General features: G+C 41.8%; 1 protein-coding gene across 14 annotated transcripts in view; it reads right to left on the bottom strand.

Moving 5' to 3' along the window:
* LOC133489162 (receptor-type tyrosine-protein phosphatase F-like) overlaps positions 1 to 27,495 on the bottom strand; it is a 212,041-nt gene that overhangs the window by 105,642 nt on the left and 78,904 nt on the right. For all 14 annotated transcript variants that reach the window (XM_061797976.1, XM_061797975.1, XM_061797979.1 and 11 more), the window contains exons 3-4: positions 8,018 to 8,163; positions 6,979 to 7,120 (exon numbers count right to left, since the gene is read on the bottom strand). In XM_061797976.1, the coding sequence (XP_061653960.1) occupies positions 6,979 to 7,120; positions 8,018 to 8,163 (288 nt within the window). The remainder of the gene's footprint in view (positions 1 to 6,978; positions 7,121 to 8,017; positions 8,164 to 27,495) is intronic.

Genomic DNA, 27,495 nt, shown 5'->3' with positions numbered 1-27,495 from the left:
AGGGGCTACGTCGTTACGCAGTTTTCTTTTCGCCACGTTTTCAACAAGTAGACTACTTCTTTTTCTTCGAAGCTTGGGATGACTTGCTTATTTCTTGCTTGACCTTGTTCCGCGTGAAAACTTTGCGAGTTGAAAGGGAGTTGACGAGGCAACTTCTTCAAATAAGAACATTTCTAATTTACACTCTGACAGGGGAGGACTTCGGTAATGAAGGTACGCTTTTGATCTGTTACCATTAGATAATGTTTCTCCTGTCTGGAGACACGTCCGCCGTCTCCCCTGAGGACGAGGCTAGGCTCTCCAAAGCACTTCCATTTCTAATACTCAAAAGATCGTCTGCTAGACATACCCATTAACGCTTTTTACATTGGCAAAACTAGCTTCTACCGGGTACCGTACTAGCTGAGGCTTCCAAGCAACGCGAGACTGTACGAGTGGCGTAAACCACTGGGAAACTAAAAAGGTAAACGCGCATGCTAACATTAGCTTAGCTTGTTGCTGTGCCTTAGACATTAGCAAAACAGGTTGGCGGAAATTGCTGCCGTTCTCTCGCTGGTTGAGCAGATTTGTCATTTGGTAAAGGAAAAATGGTCAGAGACGGCAAAAGTAATCAGGCATGTTAATGTTAGCTTAGCCCTCTGCAAAACCAGGTGATGCAAACTATTGCTAGTCGCTCGCTGGTGCCTTCAACAGTGCGAAAATATGACTTTTATATTTACTTTTGAATTGTTTCATGTTTGTACGTTGTTTAAAACCCTCATCTAAACTGTTCCACAGTCTCATCTCACTGTTTGTACGAATTCTGGTAATATTGTAGTTATATTTTCTCCTGAACTTATAACCCGCTCTATATCTCGAAACCATTTTTGAATATTTAGTGATAAATATAAATATGAAATATTGTACATGGAATTTATTTACGACTGCAAATTTTGATTGCAAGAAGAGTGAGTATGATCCAGATGGCCGTGGATGAGCCGTATTACCCTTTTTTTTTTTTTTTTAAATTAGTGTTGGTGAACTGACCGAATTTACATAGTTGCTGCGCCAAATCGCCACACAGTAAACTAAATATAGCAAGACTACGGAACTAGGGTTGCCCTGATTAAATTGTTTTGCGCACGGGTATCTCTTCGATTCATTGGACTAAGTATTGCCAAGTCCATTAGTCTTCTCCATCAAGGTACAGTAAGTAGTTTAAATGCATCACATTTGCAAAACTGTCACTCTTTCAATTCTTTAACAATATCGTTCCCTCTCCCAGGCTTTGCAGACTTAGTTTGTAGAAATATTATTACTATTAGACTGTAGTATAGGTGCATCTGCAAATGCCAAACCGCGAATATGCGGTTGTCCACAGTAAAATTTAGCTATTGCTGTTGCATTTGGCAAGATCATTGTACCTCAAGAATATTTTGTAGCTTTGTGACGCAATACAGAAAAATCAAAAAATCCAATCTTTTACCAATCATCTGAAAATCATGTGACCGGGCCCGATTTCTGATCATGTGATTTGCTCAAGACAGCTCCATATGGAACAGATTAGAAACCAACTCCACAGTCTTCAGTTTGCAGCGATCCGTTTTCTATGGCCCTCAGTCTCCTAACCAACAGAAGTAAAATGACAAGAGCGGCTTCTCCTTCCCCGTTTGTTAGCACGTCTCCTTCCAAGCGACTCGTTGAATGCGGCGTGGTTTTCGCAATTCAGCAGTCGTGTCGCTTCTGATGTCGTCCCTGTCGGGGGGAGTGTTATTTCACACGTCGGCTGGACAAGCGCCATTTAGCAGGACACTTACTGAGGCGCTTCAATTCAAGTGGGGGTGCTCCGGGGTCAGAGCGCAGGCATCGTTACCCATGTAACGAGTCATTGTTCCCTCCGGTCATTGCCGAGTGTCCAGTGCACACGGCGCGGTGATGAAAGACTACTGCAGGGACGAAAGAAGCGGGGTATGACGCTGATAATTATTTTGTTGTAGGTGAAAACAATGATGACTTTGGGCCCCGTCTGAAAGTCTGGATGACCTCTCAAGACGAGAAAGGGGGCGTGAGAACAGCCGCAAAACAAAAGAGCGGGACTCTTAGCGTGACAGAAAGAATTACAGAGTGACTGGAGACTCGTGACATGCCAAAGTGCTAAAGTCCAACTTGGCAGACGGTCGGAAAAACCTGCCTTAGCAGCTCCATCGCGCCATTCTTTTTATTTGACCGCCTTTGCTTAGTAACTTCAGACCCCTGAACATTTCCTAATGAAACATATACTATAATGCGGTGAAATTCTTTTCACACTAGGATGGCAGTTAAGAATGTAAAAAAGACTGCCTTTACAATTCCCCTCTCTCTTGTTTCGTATGTAGGCACACATAAAAGAATGAGTAGTTTTACTCTATTTAGTTTTCGTACACAGCAGTAAACTTCTTTTTATACTTGCACTGCAGTTACACATTTAAAAGAAAAAAAAAACACATCAAGTCGACTTAATTAAGTTTTATGATGCAAATGGTAACTTATTTTAACACTTGTACGACAAAGACAAGTTTAAGTTTCTATTATTCTATATGAATGTGTATTTGTTTTATTTTACATATAAAATCACTAAATGGTACTTTATCCTTCTATTTTTTTATTAATTTAAAATTGAATGACAATAAAGAGAGTTATTTATAACAAATGTATACATCTAATGCAGTTTTATCATACGGGGATTATTTGTACATTTGACTGTTAAGAGAGTCTAAACGATATTTTTTTCTCATTTTATCTACATGAATAACTTTTTTTTGATCAAATCATTTATTTGGTTATTTTTTTCCCCATTTTTAATGATTTCATTCATACAGCAGTAAATGTCTTGAAAAAAAGTTTCATTGCTACTTTTTTAATCAAATGTACTTTTTTCTATAGATTTAATTCTTACAGTGTCAGCTCCTGTGAGGCTTCCTAGTATCGAATATTGCTCACCTTGTGCTTTGCTGAAGGGCACTGCAGTTAATGTTAACAAAACTGCAGTGCCCCCCCCCCCCCCCCCCCCCCAATTCGTTCTCATCAGAGCTGCTGTACAACTTCTCAAAGCTTGGGGCTAGAGCGCGGCCCATTAAGGTTGGCCGACCATTAATCTCCGTCTGCTTGCGAGCTGCCCCGGTGTTTTTCGCCGCTATGAACTTGATGCATTGCCGCGGCAGCAAACAATAGCCTAAATATAGTCGGGTCGGGCTGGTGAAGTCGCTCTTTAGAGAAGGTTTATGTCGCGGAAAGAGAATATTCTTTCATGTTTTTATGCTGAACATAAATACATACATCTACGACACTTGTAACTGCCATTTTTCATGAGCTAAACTCAAAGATAAGACTTATTCTATGGACACAAAAGGCCGAGTTCTCTCAAATATTGTTTACAAACCTGTTAAATCTGGGTTTGTCAAGACTTCTCCTTTGCCGAGATAATGCTTCCACCCCAGGGGTGTGGCATATCCAAATGCTGATTAGACAGCATGATTATTGCACAGGTGTGCCTCAGGCTGCCCACAATAACAGGCCGCTCAAAAATGTGCAGCTTTTCTGTATTGTACTGTACTGTACTCGTACAACTTTTCCCAGTTGCTCTTCTGTAAAAATGACACCGACACGGAATGTAAGGCAAAGCCAACAAAGTCATTTCATGGTAATTTCTTAAAAGTTAAGTTTGGACCGATAAGCAGGACTTTTCTAATTCGTCCCTAACAGATGCTGGTGTAGGATGCGGAATTATTCTTTTTTTTAAGTAATTTTCCATTTTAACAGATGCTGGTGTAGGATGCGGAATTATTCTTTTCCATTTTAATCTTAATATTATAGTTATTTCAAAGGGCAGAGTTAAGAAAGCAACATTTTTAAAGATGATTAAGGACTGTGTAAAGAAATAATAAAACTAAAAATTGAAAAAATATAAATAAAATTGAAATAATCCAAAAATAAAAAAGGAAAGCAAGTCAATATTAAATGAAAAAAATAAAAAAGGAAATCAAATGTAAAAACTGAATACAATGCATAGAAATACATTACACGTTTAACTTCCCTCTTTTTCCTACGCAAAACAGCAAAGAACAACACGGCAAATCCAGCACGTTGTTGCAAATGTAGCGCAGACGCTAAACAACGTTGGTCATTGTGTAAGACGAGTCTGTTTTTACACAAGAACATCTGTCTCTTGTGTCAGATGCTTCAGACGCTCAATGAAGCCTTCACCTTCAGCGGGCGCCTGTTTGCTTTGGCCGCCTGCCCATTTCTCTGCCGCAGGTAAACGCAGGCAGGCAGGACCGGCTTGCCTGAGCTTGTAGGCTGCGAGCGGCTTTTCCACACAAGATATACGAGCGCACATTGTTTTGCTTTTGTCGGATCAAAACAGTCAACTCTTATTCATCACTATGAGTATTTTTTTTTTCTGAAACCGTTGATGGAAGTCTGCAAGGAATGTGAAGATGACTTCTGTAACCTAATGTGATAAATCCCGTGAATGTCGAACAAAAGTTCACCTTTTAACAAGCTGCGTGCACACAAGATATCAAAAAATGTTGATAGAAATCAAGAACACCAAACAGAGCACTCACTACAAAAACAAAACATTTAATGACATCTAAATATTTTCTTTTTAGGAAAGGGCAATAGTTTTCCTTCTTTTGAGGAAATGATATACTGTAATATTCTTGTGATCCAGTTTCAAATGCGTTAGCTGTATTGCCATAATGTTAGCCTCATAGCATACGGTAATTGCTTTATTCCTTTTCGACTTACTGTTGCGATAACAATCGAAAATACCAATGTGCTTGCTAAAAAATATTATTTTTTCTTTATGACAATGAGCATTTTTTTTGGGGGCAACCTATCTTCTGTTAACATTTTGAAGTAAATTGAGGAGCTTCATTTCGTCAAAAGTAGTCCTTTTCCATCCTTGGCATCTTTAGGCAATTACAAAACCTTTTGGGGGCTGTCAATTACACGCTGACGCTGAAAATATGCAACTTTCCCCAATGATTACGGGAAATTTTTTGTTTCGCACTCACATTCACACCGTCACTGAGTGGGAACTGAACCCACACTGCCTGCACCAAAGTCAGGCGAGTGTACCACTACACCATCAGTGACTACAGCCAAAACAGTAAATGAAAAACAGTAAGTCTGCATGCCTTTCATATCTCAGCAAACCAGCAAATTAGTTCAATTGATAACTATTACATATATCAAAAGTAGTTCCAGTCGTAGTGTCGAAACGCCACACGTTGGAATATTGGCATAAACCGAAGACCCTCCACCCCTATAATCGAGGAATGGGGTCACCATATTTATTTATTTTTATTTTTTTTATGTCCTTGAGAGCCAACAAAGCGAAGACATACTGTACAATTTAGTTTTTTTCCCCAAGACTGAAGACATTTGTATGCTCCCAACTTTGTGGGAACAGTTTTAGGGAAGTGTTCCCACAGCCCAAAGCATGGTTTCAGCCCAGCTGCGTGACTTTGGCGCGTAAGAAGCCCATCACACACCTCTGGGATGAACTGCAACAAATATGGCGAGCTATGGCCTCTCTCAGGGCCCAACATGAGTGACAAAAATCCCACAAACACACTCCTGAATCTTGTTTTTATTCCCAGGAGAGCAGAAGCTGTTCTTTCTGATAACTCCCACAATAACTAGGGGGACTGTGTACTTGTACTTGCGCCTAATGTTATGCGACTCGTGTTCACCTCATGCCACACAATTCCCTACGATGCACAAGACGAGGACGAGGAGAAGAGAGAGCGAAGAAAATAAAGCAAAAGTCCCTTTGGGAAGATTACGCAAGGGCCGACCGATGATATCAAACAAGCGTGGAGGGGAAAGGGACGGAGTGGGATCTTCTGTAAGTCCGGCGTGACGGCGGCGGATGACCCTCATCCTCCCACTGGCTCGCTCGCAGGCTTTTTTTTTTCCGCCCCTAATGGAATCAAAGCCCCGCAGTGACTCGCATCCACATGACAAAATTACAATCAATTAGGGAGGATATGCACGCTCACGAGCCGCTGATATGGTAGACTGAGCGGGGGACGGGGTGCGGAACCTCTGTCCACATACATCACGTACATTAACGCCACGGAGGAGGAGAAGTGGGTAGAGGCAGAGCGGGGGCAAGCCGATATGTGGAAAACACTCCAAATGCTGTTTGTGTGATTATTTGGCACGTCGCTCGATGACTACTTTACATGTGCGGCCATTTGGTGGATTGTGGACGCGTCGTGTCAGAATCCCTTTTCAGAGCAAGATGTGTCAACATCCCCCTGAAGCTGAACGATCCAAATTTGGTTCAAGGCCAGTGTGTACACCTTTGGATATCATGAGATAAGTTTTGATTTATTAGAACCACAATGGAGAAAATTGCAATTGACATCGTAGTCTGTGCAGGTTGAAGGAATTCAAGCCCTCTCGGAATACATGCAATATTGCAGAATTACTTGAGGCTTTTATTCTTAGAAATAAATATTCAATAAAAATACAAATAAAATCTAAACAATCAAATTGTTTAAGACCCGTTAAATACAGCAGATTGGTTTTTGTTTTTATTATGAATGTTTATCTACTATTTACGAAATGACAAATTAAGAAAACTATTAAGTATGACAACACTTTTTGGGGATGGACTGTGGAGAAAGGATCAAATGATAGGTTAATGGGATAAGGGAGAGGCTCTCGGAATGTTTTAAACTTCTGTTCCCTGACAAATGTCTGATTAACTCTGCCCGGAGAACATAGCATAACTTCTTACAGCGGCTCGTCTTTAGACAGCCAATAGACAGCAAATCCATTCATCTTAAACGGTCTGACTGCATATTATCTTCACATTGATTGCTCCACACTGACAAATGAGAAGCACCATCAAAGCGTTCCGATACAAATGAACGCATAATACATGTCGGCTACGCGGGAATGAAAGACAGCAGCGGCGAACGGAGGACGAGATCCTCGACTTGCCTTCAAAGACGGTCAGCTTGGCGCTGGTGTTGATCTCGCCGGCGCTGTTGGCCGCCGTGCACTCGTAAATGGCCTCGTCGCGGTGCGTGCGGAGCGGCTGGATGCGCAGCACGGACCCCGAGCCGTCGTCAAATTCGATCACCTGGGAGAAGGCGAGGGAGTTCAGCGAGGGGTTTGGCAGACTTTTTGCTTTTCTATTCGCCATTTCACTCTGTTGCAATGCAGAAACAACTCCTGTTTTCGTGCGATATGAACTTTAAAATGGAACGCAACAGCAAAGTCGATACTGCGGAATATAAAAACAAAGAAAAAACACAAAAAGTCGCTACATTGAATGAATCAGTCAGAACAAGACGCGCAAACTAACAAACAACAATGGAGAAGAATGAGGGTCTCCTGTATTTACTTCTAAGGACTTTTATCTGGGAGGAGACTAAGGGCAAATAATAGAAATAATATAAAATTATATATAAATTGAGAAATATATGTTTTATAATTAAATAGACATACTGTACATAATGAAATACAAGATACGGCCCCATAAAAAATGTATAATTTAGTTTGGCTTGGATTTCTGTGAACGCACGCTTCAAAATTGCAAGAGTCGCCGTCTGTGACACTTAAAGAAGACGCGTAACGCCAAAACAAACCCCGCCGCCTCCTCCATCTTCTGTTACAGATGGTCGGGAAAGCAGTGTGAGGTATCTTTTGAGTTCCTACGTGTTGAAAGAAGTGACAGCGAGTACCACATCAAGAGCGATGCATGGGCGGAGAGGATGTAGCCGAGCGATGCGGGTGCGAGGATACGCAAAGATCAACTGGACTGCTCTATAAACTGAGAAGGAAGAAGATTAAAGTCAAGGTGGAGGCGGGGGGGGGGGGGGGGGGGGGGGGGGGGGGGGGGGGGGGCTTGTCTGGTCTTGCAGGGAGAAAAGGTGGCGAGTACTCATGCTTTGTTTGAGGATCAATAGCTAATGGGGAGGCCGGACGACGCGTTACGCTCGTTTGTGCAAATGAGTCACCTATTGCGAGTGCTCACCTCAAAGCGCTGCGAGCTGACTTTCTTGCCCTTCTTCATCCAGGTGATTCTGGGTTTGGGCTCGCCGGCGGCCTGGCACACAAAGGACGCGACGCCGCCCGAGATGCCCGTCTGGTCTTCAGGGGATTTGATGAAGCTCGGCAGGTCTGAAAGGGGGTGACAGTGAATGACCATAAAAATATTAATAACAGTAGGTCAAGGGTAAATATAGATTTTGGTGCACATGAAAAGCAGCAGCAAGAGCAAAGACATTTCTGGGCAAGGGCACACAAAACAATAATGGCATATTTTCAGAAAAACATTTCTACTATATACTTATATATACTTATACTAAATATAAAGTTAGAAAAATGAAAACAAGTCATTTAAAACATAAAATTCTTTAACAGTAAAAAAGGAATTATCACGAATAAATAAAATGCAATTCATCATAAATGAATAATAAAATATGACAATCAAAATAACAAATATTTTCCAAACTATAAAAAATATTCTTACATTTAAATAATTAAAACAGCGTGAAAAATACAATACATAGTGTGTGGCAAAAATCAATAATTTCATTTTAATTAAATAATAATAATAATAATAAGAAGAAGAATTTATTTTCATTTAAATAATACACTGTATACTAGAAATGATCAAACAATAATACAATATTTGTATAATTCAATGCAAAGAAAGCATAAATACATAAAATACAATATAAAATACTTTAACATTAAAATACATTTTGTAATTATAACAGAAACCTTCATAATAACATATTTGATTTAATACAAATAAAAAAATAAAATCATACAATAAAAAACGTATTTTCTACCTAAATAAATGTTAATCATGATTACATTGTAAAATACACTGTATTACAAAATTCAAAGACTATATTTTTATCATTTTAAAACATTTTTGGCAAAAGTATATGAAATTAAGTTTAAAATAAAAATCATATACAAAATATAGGATGAAAAAAACCCCATTAATGAAACGGTATCTCCAGATTACAGTTGTTTTTCTTCAAATTACAAAATAAGCATTAAAGCAATTTTTTGTCTTTTTTTTGTTGGCCCAGTAACAACTCTCTGCACATAAGTGTTGACACACTTTTGACATTTCCTGAATGACCGAGGCGAGCTGTGGATTAACCACTGACACTTGTGCTGTGCACAGTGTTTGTTTCCAAGTCATCGGGTCTAGCTATCAAAATTTAGCAAGCTTGGCTTAAGCGGATTAAAGAGAAGAAGAAAAAGGCTCAACTCCTCTTCTACTTATCCCCCAAACTCTTATGATTTCTAAGATCCGGGTGGTGCTAAATGTTTGTTGCGGCAGCAAGGCCTGTGCATCCTTAATTTGAAGGCCGTTTTAATGCCGTCTGATGCACAAAGTGAAAAGCCCCCACATTAACTTTAAACGGAAAGTGTCACGAGACAGATGTTACGGCGGCGACTTTGGAAGCCAGGAACGGTGATAATCGGGTCTTTAGGATGTCGGGCCAGAAGCCACTCACAACTCCGCGCTACCCCCAGTTCTCCCTTCGCACGCACCAATGCATGCTCGGGCATAAGAGCTTATCAGGTTGCGATCATTAGTGCGGCTAGGCGCCTCCAGGGGGTAAAAAAAAAATACGAATTTGCACTCTAAATATTTACAGTGCAACAAGCTGGACCAAAATATCAGCCAAATGTCAACCGAGTTGAGGAACAATAAGGATTGCTGGTGTGTGTGTGTGTGTCAGATTACTGTGCGTGACATAACAAAACACCACACTTGAGTGTTTTACTGTTATTTCAAAGGAAAGTGTTGTGGGGGACGGCAATGTTTAATTCAGAGACACGCTGGCTAACCTCGCATTTATATTACACACACTCCCTTCAAGTATGTGTAAAAAACAAAACAAAAAAAACACCTTGTTGCAATATGCACTAAGTGACATCCCCCGTTTACGGTGGATTATCCGCACGGGCTGTAAAGCGAAAAACTTGTAATATTCATGTCGTCGCCTCTGACGAGTTGTGTTTTTTTGCGCGGCAGCAGACTTAAAAGAGAGAAAATTGATCCCACACAGCATGAAGCTTGAGCCGCTAGGTAGCCACCGGCTAAGTAACAGCAGGCTAGCTGAGAAAGGCGGCAGTTTGGTCCGATCCGTGAGGATTTATGGTACCGACCAGCCCACGATGGACCTGGACGGGATTCTACCTGTGGTATAGCGAGGGATCCTCGTTAAAGTAAGCCAATTTAAATGGGGGGGGGGGAAAAATTACAACTTTTCTGTATAGAAATGCAGCAGCTAACACACGTCAGTCAAAACATGCCAGCGTATTCTCTTACCGGTTCAATAGATAGTTTTCAAATAATTTAATCAGATATTTCATTTGTTGGACTATTACTATGGAACAGTATGAGGAGTAACAATTGATACAAACAATTATATACAAACATATTCAATACCAAAAGTTTGTCAGCTCAGCAGGCAGTGTGTGCTGTGGCAACGGCATCTTTCATGGGATGGTACCAGTCATATTTATTTCTCAGGGGGGCACAACATTTATTTGAGGTGTGGTATTTATTTATTCAAGTGGAACCTCATGATAAATTGGGGGCTCTTCATTGCCACAATTTGAGGAAACACAGTGTATCAATCCAGTCTCACTAATTAGCCATTCGCTTCCTCGCCAATTGTGGTTATTGAACAAAGTGGTGGAAGCCACTGTTGGAGTTTCCCCAGTGGATTCTCAGGGAGGGAATGCTGGCGTCTCCTCTGTGGACAGAGATTGTCTGTGTGTGCGTGTGTGTCCTCGCCTCGGCGGTTTAGGTGTTCCCCCACCCACCTCACTCGTGACTGTAGAGCTGTAACGCGAGCTGAAGAGAAGAGGCAGGCGCAAGTATACTTGTGTGGTGCTGGTCGAAAGCCAGGCTCCAGTTATTGTGGTGGTAAATATACCTGAGGTGTGTCCGCTGTCGCATCAGCACGCGATCGCGTCGGGCGTGGCGTGTCAGTGAAGGTAAACGGGACAGCGTGAGTTCAGTGTTGTTGTAAACACACGCGTTCCAGTTATGACAACGTGAAGGATTGCAGGTGTTTTTAAAAACAAACTTCCAAAAGTCACTTAGGCACATAGGAAAAACCCCAAAAAACTTTGTGCTGTCGTATCACTTCAATTTGCAGTATAATTTAGCAAAAGTAATGCAACTTTATATTGTATGTTTTTATTTAGTTTTTTTTCTATTTCAAGTTTTTATTAATTTTGGGCGGTTTAAATTATTTTTAAATATATATAAATATACATATATACACACACACATTACATACATACAGTATATAGTATATTGATTTTTTTTATTTAAATAGCAGTTGTCTTTTTTTTATATTTGTTTGACCGTTAAGAATGTCTAAATGTTACTTAATATTATTATATCGTATTCGTTATTTTTTAAAGATTTTTATTCATACAGTGCTTCATTGTCTTTTTAAATTCGTCCTCGTTAAGAAAGCTGAAGTTACAAAGTAAAAGTTAGTTTGATAATTTAATTATGACACTTAAAAAAATCAAAATGTCAATTTTATTAAAGTTCTAATGAAATATTGTGTTATTTTTGTTAATTATTTATGTGGTGAAGAATTTTTTTTACACTTATCACAATTGAGAACATCTGAATGCTGCTTTTCATTCCAAAAAATGCTTTTGATTGGAGAACAATATGGATTTTTCTTTTGTCACTATTTTTCACAATTTATGTATTTTTTAAATATTTTTTTTGTTTTGTTGTTATAGTTTTTAAGGAAAAAAGAAATATTTTAAAAATACATTTCAAGACATGCTTTCCATTGGACAGCGACCCTACGGTGCACCAGCATTAATGAAGACAATTCCTTTACCAAGTTTTGGGGGATTTTTTACAAATTTGGAATTAGAAAATATGATCACTTTAATAATTAAGAACACAAGGATACCGACGCGTCTCTAATTTATACAAATAACGCTATTAATTTGTATATAGCTTCATTCCCAGTGAGTTATGGTATAGCGTTTCACAGTATCCATTTTGGACAAGGTGTTCCTGCGTCATCGCCTGAGGTTATCAAACTGTTTTGGTTTTGTCACTTCTTTTCTTAAACCCTTTTTCCATACCCTGTGTCCCCATTTTCCTGGCTGTCAGGCAGTTGTCACATGAAAACAAAGGCGAGGATGAGGTGAAGAACACATAAGCCTACCTATGCAAATCCTCCCACTCATCCGAGGTGCACACTCACTCTCCTTCTTTCAAGGCTTTTTCTAAAGAACGTTCCAACCTCCTTTCTTGAAGCGCCGTGCCTTTTAGCACATGCTCTGCTTCGAGGTGGCGTTCGCCTTAACTGTCAAGCTCGCGTGGCGTGCGAGTCGACAGAATTTCGAGGTTCGGGTTATGTCGATATTGCTTTGAAGTCAGATAAAATAACGGAGGGTTGTCTTTGTCATAATCAGAGCTGTGACCCTGTAAGATCAAAAGACAGGAGTAGATGTATTTATTAAAAGAGTCACAATGGAGCAGAATTTCGTAACTCAGTCAGCATTTATTTTCGTCGCCGCACGTGGCTTATGCTTCTTTTTTAAGTTGCGACATTTTTTTTTGTCACTATTCATGCAGCCATCTGCTCCTTTGCAAATCAATCATAGCATGTTTTTCTACGCTCTGCCGTGGCTTAACGCTTCTCTTTAAATTGCACCATCTTTCAGTCACTATTCACGCAGCCATCAGACGCTCTATAGGTCGTTATAGCGCATGTGGGTGGTTGGGATTTCAATCCGTAATTTGATTTTCAGCTTTCCCCATGTGGTACGGCATCAGTTCCTGGTAGGACTCTACCTAGCTTCTAGAGGAGGGTTGCAGTGAAGAACACTATACGTTCATACGCAAATCAAAATTTAGCATTACCCATTTGTCTGGTTTAGGTGGTTCAAAATTTGCAGCCTCGTCCAAGTTTGATCATATTACTCCCATACTGGCCAACTAGGATTGGCTCCCGGTCCACTTGAGATGTGATTTTAAGGTTTTGCTAGTTATAAAATATTACATGGTTTAGCACCCTGCTATCTTGCTGACGTAGTGTGTTCCGTCCCTAAAGCTTCGTTCGCAAGACTCTGGTCTTTTGGTGACGTCGAGAGCCAAAAAAAAGTCCGCAGGTTCTACAGTACAGCTGTGACCGCAGTAGAAATGTTTATATCTCAACTTCAAATTTATTATTACACTTTGGCATTTAGTTAAACTACACATTGGCCTGTTTTACCTCCGCTTCTCTTCACTCCTTTCCTGCTTAGAGAGGGAGCTGAGTGGCGATTCTGCATCGATCGACCGGCCCAGGTCATGAGGAAGTACCTCTTTCCTGAAGGAATCTACCTGTGACGCTTCATCTAATCTCTTTAAATGGACTTTCATGCCATTTCAGCTAACATGGTAAAGCACCAAACTATGTGATAAATGTTGCCCACTTGACATCCATTGCAGCCTGGACCATCCTGGAAGGGGCGGTCCCTCCATCTGTGGTCCCTTCTCAAGGTTTCTTCTTTTCTCCCAGAATGGGGTTTGGAGTTTTTCCTTGCCCGGTTGGGGGGGGTTTAGATCACGGGACTTCATCGATCTTTAAGTTCCAAACTGTTTCAGTCACTCTTACTGCAGTGATTGGGCGCTCTACAGATCGGTTATTACAGCAGCACAAGCATCTGATCATGATATCAGTCAAGTGTCTGATAAGATTATTTTTTGTAACATGTTCACATTGATCAGTAATACATACAGTCATTGTGTTATTATCATTGGGTTATGGGGGATTCTCATGGACCGCATATTTATAGCTAATATTAATACTACTTGCATGTTTACATGAAAGCTTTGAATTGCCCTTGGAAAAAAAGACAAACAAACAAAAATAAAACCCAGCACAGTGGGTATTTAAAACTTTCGCGGACTTCCTGCAAGTGTTAATTGCTATTCATTCAGCTGCGGTTGCCAGACAAAGCAAACAAAAATCATCTTGGAGGGGAAAAATAGGCCAGCAAATGAGTTCTATTGTGTGAAAAAGTATTTTGTCCATAGTTGTAAAAGACAAGGTATGGTATTTTACCGGTCTGACAAAATAAGAGCAGCTAATAAGCTTTTCTATGCGGTTTTTTTTTTTGGGGGGTGGCTGACAATCAGCATATTCCCAAACCTGCCCTGCTTGAGAGCCTCTTCTGCAGTGTAGAGTATCAGGGATCGATTTGCACGCGGCAGAGTGAAAACCATTCATTCTTATTAATAATAAATTAGCAGGTTATCATTTTCACAAGGCGACACTTAGCGGGAAAATGTCTGATGCCATAAAAGTGGCTGGGTTTAATGGAACACTACCATATAGGCCTTTTTTTGCAGGCCATTAGCGAGCAACATGTTCATAATTAATTCCAAATAAAGCCACCATGCCCATGTAAGTTATTTACCTCAATGAGATTGAGGCACTTCAGGCTGTTTAAGCCAATAAACATTATGTCTCCATTTGTGTTTTGCACATAAAAATGGAAATGTCTATGACTTATTACAGTTTCACATTTTATGAAACTCATGAACCTTCCTTGGCATGCTTCGCCCCCACACGCTATGGGGGGGAAAAAAATGTAAAAAAAATAAAATAAAAATTCCCACAATTTAGCATAACCCATCTGTGGAGTTCACCTGCTTCAAATTTGGTAGGAATGGCACAAAAGCTCTAGGACGGTCGTTTTTGATGGACCCTTGGAAATGGCAAAATTACCCCGAAATGGTTACTCCTTTTCTCCGCTATTTGGTCAGAAACCGGTGTTTTTGGTGAAGCTAACCCATGTTCTACTGCTGATTACTAAAGAACGGAAAAAGGTAGAAACAAACAATTTTTTTTGAAAGAAGAGTCCTCTTTCTTTTGGCACGTTCAGTGCTTACATTGTCACTGAATACAATATTACGTAATATTCTTGATAGTTCAGTCAGAATGCTCTATAACGGCTGGCAATATGGAGAACTCGGCGAGTTAAATGCTGAGTGAAACTGGCTTTGGGGCTAAATTGTAAAAAAAAAATGACCAGTGGGTGCGACTGAGCCAGTTTTGGGGAGCCACACCTTAATCATGAACATATTTCAAGAGGGCCTTGCAATCAAATGGTAATTTTACCCAAAGGTGATCAAGGAAATGTGGTCAAATGCCCACCCCGAATATTTCCCTCTCATTTCCCCCTTCTTCCCACACACTGATTTGATTCATGACACAGCAATAACAATCTTCTTTTCCATGTCGTGCCGTGCGAGGCGGAGACTGCCGTTTCACCAAAGTGAAACTGGACAAGCGACATTGCTGCTGAGATGCAGTCCAAACACTCTCAACCCATAGCGGCAAGAAGCAAAGAGAAAAACATAAAACTTTCAGTACCCCAGCGTACCATGAATAGGCAAGGGGTTGGCGGTTGGCAATAGGGTAGGGTGGGGGCTTTCTATCAGGCCTCACAGCTTTCGGTGAATTATTCAAGACAGCAGCGAGAGAACAAGAATTCTAAGTGCAATTATCCTTCCCTCCTCTCTTCCCACTGTGAGTCGCCGTTATGTAATGGCTTTCATTTTCTCCAGCCCGATTATGACTTAGGGAGACATTGCTAAAGTCTACACACACTCTCCCCTCTTTCGATGGCCCATTAAGCACCATGTAACGGAGAAGAAAAACAAGGGCTGTGATTTCAGGACCAATCCGAATCAGATGCCCCAGCCACCTCATCTGGCTCCTCTCAATGTAGCGGCTCTACTCTGAGATCCTCCCGGATGACCGAGCTTCTCAACCTATCTCTTAAGGGAGAGCCTGGACACAGTGTGGAGAAAACTCACTTCGGCCGCTTGTATCCGGGATCTTGTTCTTTCGACCCACAGCTCGAGACCATAGTTGAGGGTAGGAACGTAGATCGACCGGTAAATTGAGAGCTTTGCCCTTTCGGTTTAGCTCCTTCTTCACCACAACGGACCGATACAAAGTCCGCATCACTGCAGATGCTGCACCGATCCTCCTGTCGATCTCCTGTTCCATTTTTCCCTCACTCGTGAAAAAGACCCCAAGATACTTAAACTCCTCCACTTGGGGCAGGATCTCATCCCCAACCTGGAGAGGACACGCCACCCTTTTCCGACTGGTGGACCATGGTCTCATATTTGGAGGTGCTGATTCTCATCCCGGCTGCTTCACATTCGGCTGCACTCCGCTCCAGTGTGAGTTTGAGATCACGGCTTGATGAAGCCAACAGAACCACATCATCTCCAAAAAGCAGAAATGCAATACTGAGGCCACCAAACCGGACACCCTCTACGCCTCGGCTGCGCCTTGAAATTCTGTCCATAAAAGTTATGAACAGAATCGGTGACAAAGGGCAGCCTTGGCGGAGTCCAACCCTCACCGGAAACGAGTCCGACTGCCGGATATGCGGACCAAACTCTGACTCCGGTCGTACAGGGACCGAACAGCCCGTATCTGGGGGTTCGGTACCCCATACTCCGGAAGCACCCCCCACAGGACCCCCCGCGGGACACGGTCGAACGCCTTCACCAAGTCGACAAAACACATGTAGACTGGTTGGGCGAACTCCCATGCACCCTCGAGGACCCTGCCGAGGGTGTAGAGCTGGTCCACTGTTCCACGGCCAGGACGAAAACCACATTGCTTCTCCTGAATCTGAGATTCGACTTCCCGACGGACCCTCCTCTCCAGCACCCATGAATAGACCTTCCCAGGGAGGCTGAGGAGTGTGATCCCCCTGTAGTTGGAAAACTCCTTCCGGTCCCCCTTCTTAAAAAGGGGGACCACCACCCCAGTCTGCCAATCCAGAGGCACTGTCCCCGATGTTCACGCGATGTTCCAGAGGCGTGTCAACCAGGACAGCACCACAACATCCAGAGCCTTTAGGGACTCTGGCCGAATCTCATCCACCCCTGGGGCCCTGCCACCGAGGAGCTTTTTAACCACCTCGGTGACCTCAACCCCAGTGACAGGAGAGCCCGCCTCAGAGAACCCAGACTCTGCTTCCTCATGGGAAGGCGTGTCGGTGGAATTGAGGAGGTCTTTGAAGTATTCTCCCCACCGGCTCACAACGTCCCAAGTCGAGGTCAGCAGTGTCCCATCCCCACTATACACAGTGTTGATGGTGCACTGCTTCCCCCTCCTGAGACGCCGGATGGTGGACCAGAATTTCCTCGAAGCCGTCCTGAAGTCTTTCTCCATGGCCTCACCAAACTCCTCCCATACCTGAGTTTTTGCTTCAGCGACCACCACAGCTGCATTCCGCTTGGCCAGCCGGTACCCATCAACTGCCTCAGGAGTCCCACATGCCAAAAAGGCCCAATCGGACTCCTTCTTCAGCTTGACGGCATCCCTCACCGTTGGTGTCCAACAACGGGTTCAGGGATTGCCGCCACGATAGGCACTGACCACCTTACGGCCACAGCTCCAGTCGGCCGCCTCAGGAATGGAGGCGCGGAACATGGTCCACTTGGACTCGATGTCCCCCGCCTCCCCCGGAACATGAGCAGAGTTCTGTCGGAGGTGGGAGGTGAAACTCCTTCTGACAGGGGATTCTGCCTTTGTCTGGTCCCTCACCTAGGACCTGTTTGCCATGGGTGACTGGGTGTGAAGCCCAAGACAACTTAGCTCCTGGGACACACAAACCCCTCCACCACGATAAGGTAACGGCTTCCAGGAGACGGCCTAGAGTGGCCATTTAATACAAATGTTTTACAAAAAGTATTTTACTTTTTAATAGCAATGGCGTGGGTGTCCCTCGGACAACACCATTAGTTTGATTTTACCTTTAGAATTCACATAAACGTGTGTCCAACCTACATTTAGGTGAACATGACTCACCCCCGGCGGCACGGTGGACGACTGGTTGGAGCGTTCTGAGGACCCGGGTTCAATCCCCGGTCCCGCCTGTGTGGAGTTTGCATGTTCTCCCCGTGCCTGCGTGGGTTTTCTCCGGGCACTCCGATTTCCTCCCACATCCCAAAAACATGCATTAATTGGAGACTCTAAATTGCCCGTAGGTGTGACTGTGAGTGCGAGTGGTTGTTTGTTTGTATGTGCCCTGCGATTGGCTGGCAACCAGTTCAGGGTGTACCCCGCCTCCTGCCCGATGACAGCTGGGATAGTCTCCAGCACGCCCGCAACCCTAGTGAGGAGAAGCGGCTCAGAAAATGGATGGATGGATGACTCACCCCACCCTTGGTGATTTGTCAACTCACGTGGCAAATCTTCAGCAGACAGACAGTCAGCTGTTGCACATCATCATACCTTGTTTTGTTAAACCAAGTACCAACAACCTTGCATACTAAACGTAATGTTTCCGCTTAGTATCTCCATTCGACGCTATAATTGATCTTGAAATGCGTAGTTGCTTTTTGAAGATGGGCCAGTACCCACAGTATGCTCAATATAATCGCAGATAATTGGTTCTAATAAACAAAATGCAGACAATCTTGGGACAATAAATGTATTTTTTTCCACTGGGTATCTCCATAAAGCTTAACAAATAGTACAATGGACATGAATGCCTTGTTAGGGTTTTATTTCGAAGTTAGCACTCGTAGCGGGTTGGCGGCGTGTTACTGTAAAGCATACTACGAACAATCGCTTTGGCCGCTGGCTTGACTTCGACTTTTTGACTGGAGGCTGGTCTGACCGCAGTTTATAATGCCATCATATGCAGTTGCCACCAATATCATCAGTACACCACCATCCCAAAATCATGTTCAAAAGCTAATTAATTATGCAAAAAAAATAAAAATAAAATGCTAATTAATTACAGTGTCATTGATTAAAATTGTACAATACAGCGTCAGTATGTCGCCAGGGAAGGCTCGTGACAGCCACCTGACCAATTTTCAAAAGCAGTTTAATAGGCAAAAATGAATCGGCACACATTGAGGTTGACAGTCTGACACAGTTGCATTTCTGAACGATCCATTTTTAACAAACCAAATGTGGAACAAGGCAACAAGCTACTGTCGGTTTGACGTCACTTACAGTCTGCGGCTGCTGACGTTTTCGCCCAGTGTGGCACTGCCCCGTACGTAGATGATTTATTCCATTTATTTCTTATTCCATGATTGCAATATTAGTCAGAGTACAGTGTTTTGATTAGTACTGGCACAAACTATGTATTTTTGCAAAAACAAATTTTGGGTTTAGTTCCCCTTTAATGTTTTCTACGAGCATCTCCATTCGACGCCATAATCCTTCTTCAATAGCGTACTGCTTTTCCTTCAGAAGTAGTCCATAACTCACAGTACTACCCTCAGAACAATCACTGATATGTTGTTTTAATTCATGACCTTGGATAACAAGCGCAATGTTTTTCACGAGACTCTCCATTCACCACCACAATTGTCCACCAAATGCGTATTGCCTTTTTTTAAGATGGGTCAAGACAACTCAGCACACTCAAGACAACCACAGAAACTTTGTTTCAATAAACCAAGAGCTGACAACCCCCCCCCCCCCCCCCCAAAAAAAAAAAAGTTGTTTTCAACGTGTATCTCCATTTGCCGCCAGAACTGTCCTTCTATTGTATGCTTCCTTTTGAAGACGTGGAGAGACTCACAACACCCTCAGGACAGTGCAGATACTTTGTTTTTTAATAATCCAAGCACGAAACCCTTGGATAATAAACAACATTTTTAACGAGCATCTCCATTTGTGGAAGAACTGTCTTTCAAAGTACGATTGACGCTAAATTTAATGTGACTGTATCAATACAATCATTGCTATGCTTTGATGACATTGGGAGATTTGTGGAGGAACATAAAGCACTTGAAAGTGTCCGGAAGCCATTGTTACATTCACACATCATTCAGACACAAATTATGAATGTATACTTGTGACATAAAGTGACAGCTTTGATAAGACAAGATTGTTCCATAATGCTTCCGGTGGCAGTTTTGTTTGCCGCTAACGTATTGAAGAAAATGGTGCACGCCAACATATCGATTGCTGTGATGTCATAATCTGACAGGCACAAATCGTGTACACAACACAATATTAAAATGGGTTTTGCATATAAGGAATGCTTCCATGCAAATCAAAATTTAAAGGGGAAACCATTTTGAGTACATGTGGTACCATTGTGATGGAAATCTGAGCTACTCTGCTAAGTGGATACTAGTATTGGACGGAGGGAGCTTTGTTAATGCAGCTGGTCGGGGTTCCGTGGTCACCTTCACTACAATTAATAGATCAATGCGGGCTAAATGTTAAGTGTATTAAATCATCCCAAGAGGCAGAGGGGCTCAGCTGGCAAGAAGGCATCCCAACTTCTTCAGGCATCCCATTTTGGGGGCAGGAGGTTGAGCTCATCATCCATCACTGTGCAGTCCTACCAGAAGCCCCACTTGTAACCCCACTCACCTAATTAATTTGCCTCCCCTGGATTAGCCCTCCCTCGGAGACCGACCATTGTTCTTGTCATTTTGACCACACCACCCATTTAGTCTTAGGTCATTCAACTCCACGGTAGCTTCACATAAATTACCTTACTGTAGTAATACGAGACGGGAAGACATTCAGGCTTTCCCGGCTTTGCTTTTTGTGATTCTAACAATTTAACCACGTCAAAGGCTCATTTCTGCATTATGTTAGATTCATTGGATACGGAGCAAGGATTGCCGTGTCACTGGAAATGAAAAACAATGGGCAATACGGTGAGTTATTGGTTAGCTGTTCTGAGGTTGTGGCTTCTAATTTCAGTCGCTCCAGGATGGAGTTCACATGCTTCCGTGCTTGTGTGGGTAGTCCTCGCACAATTCCGGAAACACGCATGTTAGGTTCACAAATGGTTGTTTGTCTGCATTTGGCTGGCGACCAGTCCAGGGCGTACCCTGGCTCTTGCCCAAAGTTAGCTGGGATACGCTCCAGCCGACCCGTGGCCCTAATGAGGACAAGTGCTTTCGAAAATACATGGAACAAGAACCACTTTGGGATTCAGCGAGGTGTCATCTTCTGTCTTAATAGGCCATTTCAATACAATGGACACTTGGAAGTATAAGGGCAGTGACATTTATGCTGTTAAGAACTTTACCCTCTTTAGCCCTGAGCCGTTTTGCTAAAAAATGACTCAAATCCATTTTTTTACTGCATCTGCAAGGTCTGTGTGGATGATCTTAGAAACAAAGATGCTGTATTTACATGTCTATGCAAATGGTTACATGAAAATGAAACTTTTAATGACTTACAGGTTGCATCACTTTTGCTTCAGATCAAACATTATACAGGTGTGAAGCAAGATACCCATAAATTTACGACTTCCTCTTAGCCTCAGCTGAGGACTTTCCGCTTGAAAGCCAAGCCTTAGCTTGAGTGCGAAAGATTCCAAACAACATCAGGAGGTGGCTAAGTGTCAACTGTCAATAAAGCTATTTTGTATGAACACAAATTGAAATGCCTTCCTCGTTGTGCTGCACTGATGAATCTGGGACACAGCGGAAGGTTTTGGGTGACTGCCTCGAGCCCCGCTATCGAGCTCCCTAATTAAACTATTAATCTCACATCATTAACCTCCGCAGACCCCGTCTACCCGCCACTTTGTGACACTGCTGCACTTTGGCTGATGAAAACAACTCCATTTCCTTTATTTTGGTGACGCGATTATTCTACAAATCGAGTGTATTGCTTTTTCCGGATCATTTTCCTGCCACCGGGGTCCCTGTGGTCCAACTCCGGCAGCCGAGGGACCGCAGCTGTGCGCTAACTGCATTACTCTCTCCAAGTGGCTCTCCAAGGTGGATATGGTTACCTTTAATTAAAAGATAATCAATTTCTCTGTCCCCCGTTTGATTTTAAACCGGGTGACCATATGGACCGTTAAAAAAGAAAAACGAAACAATCCAATTTCCAGCCGCCCAGCTGGCCTTCTGGTGCCCCCCCCCCCCCCAGTCCACAGACCACTTTGGCACGTTCATTACATCACCGCATTGTAAGAGCTTTTCGAGATTGCCAATTTAATCTAAAAGCTTGTCTTACATGGCACCGTGTGGGGAGCTGGTATTTTGGTTGGGAAATTATTATTTATAATAGTATTTAGTACTTCAAGTTGCAACCAGTAACTCACTATTGCTATGAGTTGATTTATCCATTTCAAGGTTAGAAGATTGTCTTCCCCAGCTTTTGTTTAAAGCGTGCAGATATGCAACAAATTAAAACATCAATGATAGGTAAGTGTTTATAATAAGGTTATTCATTCACCGCCAGAACAGTCCTCCTCAACACACACGTTCAAAAACCCAGTTCGCCGTTTCCTTTGATTTAATAAGCCAAGTGTCGACCATCTCTGAGCATTGTGTGAGCACACTTTTCGCAGAGTCTGGCTGATGTACATGGGTCAAAGCTAGCTAAATTAGTAATCAAACTGTAAATTATCTGGCTTTCAATGTAAAATATTCATTAGCCATTCAGCATTCATAAATTCACCTATTCGCAGATATATTTTGGCGGGGGGTAACCTATCTCCTGTTATTCGTGTTTTTTGGACACACGCTCCCATTTATTTTGATATCTTTGATTTTTTGGTTTTCATGACAATAATAAGGGAGCAGCCATTATTCACAGATTTTTGTTCGCCATTTGCATTCGGGCTCGGTCCCTATAAACTGTACGTGGTTCTAATAAGGTAGCAATCACACAAAATCTCTCCAACAAGTTGGTTTTTGAAGGACCGCTGGAAATAGCCCAAAATATCCCTAAAATGGCTAAGTCAAACCAACATGGCTTACTGTGTTTTTTCAGCCATGGATTCTTGTGCCTTTTTTGTGGGCCTACTCGTGATAGACATGGTGTTCAAATTTCATGTTTGTTGCTTATAGAAACGGACTTCAGTGTAGGGCTGGGGGAAATTAGATATATATAGCGAATAATTTGGCTAAGTCAACAACGTTTCCGCCCCGGAAACACATTTGTGCTGCCGGAACCCATGTTTCACACGGACATTTATTGCAGACGGACGCAGCGCGCTAATGCTAATCGCGATTGCTAACCATTTCACATTTAGCATTTTGCTGTCTCAAATTCTGTACACCAAGTTTATACCATACACTCAATACCAATATATGCAATTTAAGGAATGAAGTCCATCTCTCATAAAGGAAAATAAAGTGCATGTTAGTATTTTTTTGTTGTTGTATTTATTTACTTTTTTTTAGTAATATGTGGGGGAGGGGGCATTATTATTCGATTATTTGATCAATAATCAATCAGAGAATCTATTCTAAAGATACGATTGTGACAGCCCTACTTCATTGGGGTGTTTTATGGGAAGCCCTAAAACCTTTCTGTCATTGATTTGAATTGCATGTTCTCAATTTAGCATCACTCATCTGTCTCGTATACGTGCTTCAACTTAGGTAAAAATCGGACAAAACCTCTAGGACGGGGCTGTCTTTGATGGACATGGCGGACTTGGCCTATCTTTTCAGGTATGGGTTCTTGAGATTTTTTTTCGCTCAAATTTGATAGCGAAAATCTCGACATTAAGTTACTTTTTTTTTTAAGGGAAGCCTAGGATATGGCCAAAGAGGTTTCTAAAAATACCACTTCAAACCAGCATGGGTTCCTGAGACTCTTTTGTGGGTCTACTTGTGATATGGACATGCCAACCTAATTTCATGCTGCTGGATGAAACTGACAACGAGGGCGTAATTTTAAAATAAAACCGAGGAATGCCTTTCAGCCGTTTTTGGGTGACTTCTTATTTGCATGTATGACGAATAAGTAGAATAAAGCTGTCTTCAGAGAGGACAACATGCAATAATTCTATAGGTGGAAACATATGTTTCGATATATAAAGTCACTTTAAAGGCACTAAGTTGATTAGGGTGGCATTGTAATCCTCGGGCGTGTACCCCAAGGTGGCCTTTGTGGTCGTCCTCGCATGAAAAGCTCGCCTAGATTATAACGTGAGGCACGCTGAGGCGACACATACATCAAAAGCTTATTAACGCCGGCGAAATAACTCACAACGGCAGCGCTACACAAAGATAGGTCTTGCCGAGAAGCCGGCCATGTGTGACTTTGAGGCTGACCTTGTGGGGCCCGAGGCCTATTGTGCACAAGTAGGGTTGGTGAAGAGCCCCCCTGCTTGATTAGGCTTCGCTCCCAGGGGAGAATCGATGGGGATGTCTGCGATCAGCACTCACTGTAATAACACTGCCTTGTGTGTACTCAATGACAACAAGACGAACAATGTCACCGAGCTGATAGTGCCGCCAGTGGACTTATTTGTGCTGGCGAATCACGACGGAGCTTTAATTGTGCGGCGGAGCAAAATGAAGGGGCATTTAAAGACAACACACGTACTTTTGCATGTTGCGGCCACTCGACTCCGTCACGGAGGACCCTTCGCATGCCACTCGTTTCGAAGCCAGCTGCTTCAGAGCACCTCTGGCCAAGCGAAGGAACCGACAAAACATCCTAGGAGCTAAGACTATTCTTGGCCACATCCACACACAAACATTTTTTGCACATTTCTAGTTAGCTTTTTTTTGGTCCCTGCCCACACGCAAACTGGGTGTCAGGTCACTGACTTTTGGGAAAACTCAAAACTCAGGAGTATGCACAGTGCACAGGGGAATTTTGCAGTTTTTCTGAAGAATTATAAGACCCTTCATTAAATATTACCACTACAAGTGTGCAATATGGGCTCGGCTCTATATCCCAGTATTCTAAGTCATTGTGTGATCATATTTTGACATACTAGAATAAATGTTTTTACAGTGATTGCAGGACCAAACTACCAAAATATACCTTGTCTCTACAGAACAAAATCAAACACTGACTTTTACTTATCAATTTTTAGGAGGTGACATGACATTCTCACCATACACACAATGACAAGAACTACAATTTGTCGCAATTTAGGATCCCCCATCAGTATTGTATACGTGGTTCAAATCTAGTAACAATCAAACAAAATCTCTTGGACACATTCAAGACCCCTAGAAATGGCCCACAATGACCCTAAAATGGCCGTTTTAAACCAAAATAGCAAACTTCCAGTGTGTATTCGGGCATGGGTTTTTGGAGACTATTTTGTGTCTCTTCTCATGACAGACATGCCTTCCAACTTTTAGTGTTGCAAAGTAAGCTTTCTCTGAAGTGAGAAAAATAAATAAATAAAAATCAGGTGGATGCTTCTTAACATTTTTTTTCCACACTAACCCTGAAATGGCCATTTCAAACCAAAATGAGAGACTTCCTGTGTCTTTGACGCCATGCTCCAACCACACGCTACGATGAAAACTCAAATTCCTCACATTTTAGGCCAACCATCTGTCTGTCAAGCACGGATAGTCCAAATTCTGTAACAATTGGGCAAAATCTTTTCGACCAAGTTTGATTTTGACGGATCCCTGGAAAAGGCCAAAATGTCCATAAGTGGCCACTTTCAACCAAAATGGCTGATTTCCTATTTCTTTTCGGGCATGAATGTTATTTGAGACTATTTTGTACGTCTACTCATGATTCACCAGGGAGATTTTATGTCTCAAGTTTAAGGATAATCAAGGCCTAAAATCAAATTTCAAGACTTTTAGAAGCATGTCCTGAATATCATTTCCATATCAATTTATTAAAAATCCTTCAGTATTTGATGTCTCTTTTCCAATAGTGACTGTTTTTGCTTGTCGAATTGGCTAAAATTGCCTTAAGTCAGGATGAAATGTAAGCTCCCAATTAGGGGTGAGAATCACAGTGGCTAACTAATCATGACAGTTTGCGAAATCTGTCATGTTCATCATGACAGGACACACAGAAATCCATATGCACAGGTAGTTGGCCATTTCTGTTTGATGGTGACGTTTTTGTGAGAACATACAGATGTTGTTTAATTGCCAAGCATGAGAATTCGTGGTGGCATTGCGGCGAAGACTGGGCTTTGCCATTGAAAATCAAACTGGACTAATTTCAGCACAGATGCTCACATCCCTTCTAACAATTGATAAAAGTAAGTATGAATCCAAACTGGTCGGGATCCCTTTAAGGCCACACTCTAGGACGTGGGTGGCGCCAAAATTGTTGTTTGGTTGTTTTCGGCTGTTTATGAGCCCCTGAACTCGATCACTTTGTATCACAAGAGACAGACAATGACTGTGGTTTTCTTTTTAAGATTTCTTTAAGAACCTTGGAAAGAGACAGACTGAAGCAGTGTAATCATAAACCTGTCATGCACCCTTTCCCATAATATCTGTCTGCCGTCTGCAGTATGACACAGGAAATCCAAAACCGGTACTATCAAGTTCACATAACTTGAGTTGCGGAGAAATTACAGGCACCGCATTTACACAACCCAGCTATTAGTGGTAGGTGTTATTTTTGCCCCCCAACGGTCTTATTTTAATTCCACGTCTGCTCTGTGCTGGCGGTAATAACAGGTCTGCTGCTCCCTTTTTTTCCCACTGCGTGCATGCACACTAAAATACAAGCGTAGCTTAACCTCAGACCAGAGGCGGCCTTCAATGGGTTCCTTTTGGGTTTTATCTTCTTCTCAGTGGGAATTCTTTCTCGTGCGCCCATATCGCTTATTCATTTTTGTGCGCCTGTGCTGCTTTATCTATAAAATGAGAGACAAGGGCAACATTGCTCTAGTGATTGAACCAATGATTATGCAATACCACAACCTGTGAGGGTTTCAAATGCGTGCAATAAGCAAGCAAAAAAAAAATAAAAACATTTTTTTTTTAAATAAAACATATAAAAGGCTTGTGTTATGATCATAAGATAAAAATAAACTAATACATACAAAATAATTAAACTAATAAATAAAAATGAATGAATACAAATATATAAACATAATTGTAAAAAGAAATCACGATCAAATAATTAATAAAAAATAAACAAATGAATCAAATAAACAAAAAAATAAGCATTTTACCAACACATTAAACTAAAATATATACAAATGCATCAATACAGAAATTAATACAGTAAATGATTAAACAATTAGTAAAAATAAACTAATAAATAAGTACATTAATAAACAAATCAATGAGCATGAACAAAATAAAATGAAAACAATACTAAACCAGGACTAAAAATAAATACAACAAATATGAAACAATAATAATACAGAATGTATATTACTAAAAATAAAACGACTAATAACAATACACAAATAACTAAACATTTTTAAGACAAAAATATAAAACTACATTAATAAAAGAAAACAAATCAATGTATAAAAAGGAAGTATGAAGTGTACTTACTAGTGTAAATAGGCATCCCACCAAGAAACGACAACGACAATGCACACACAGTTCATGAAAGAAAGGGCCAGTTGTCATGCTTCAGGTGTGTGTAGGTGCTTGCGCGTTTGTGTGTGCATGTATAATTGAATTACAGTGACGCTCTGACAGCACAATTGGTGAGGTCACGTGTTGAATTAATTCCGTCCCCGACCTTGTCTTGGTCGATCCAGAGCCTC

This window comes from Phyllopteryx taeniolatus, chromosome 14, assembly GCF_024500385.1.
Source record: "Phyllopteryx taeniolatus isolate TA_2022b chromosome 14, UOR_Ptae_1.2, whole genome shotgun sequence".
NCBI lineage: Eukaryota > Metazoa > Chordata > Actinopteri > Syngnathiformes > Syngnathidae > Phyllopteryx > Phyllopteryx taeniolatus.
The sequence above is the reverse complement of the archived record's forward strand: the minus strand, read 5'-3'. Positions and strand labels throughout refer to the sequence as shown.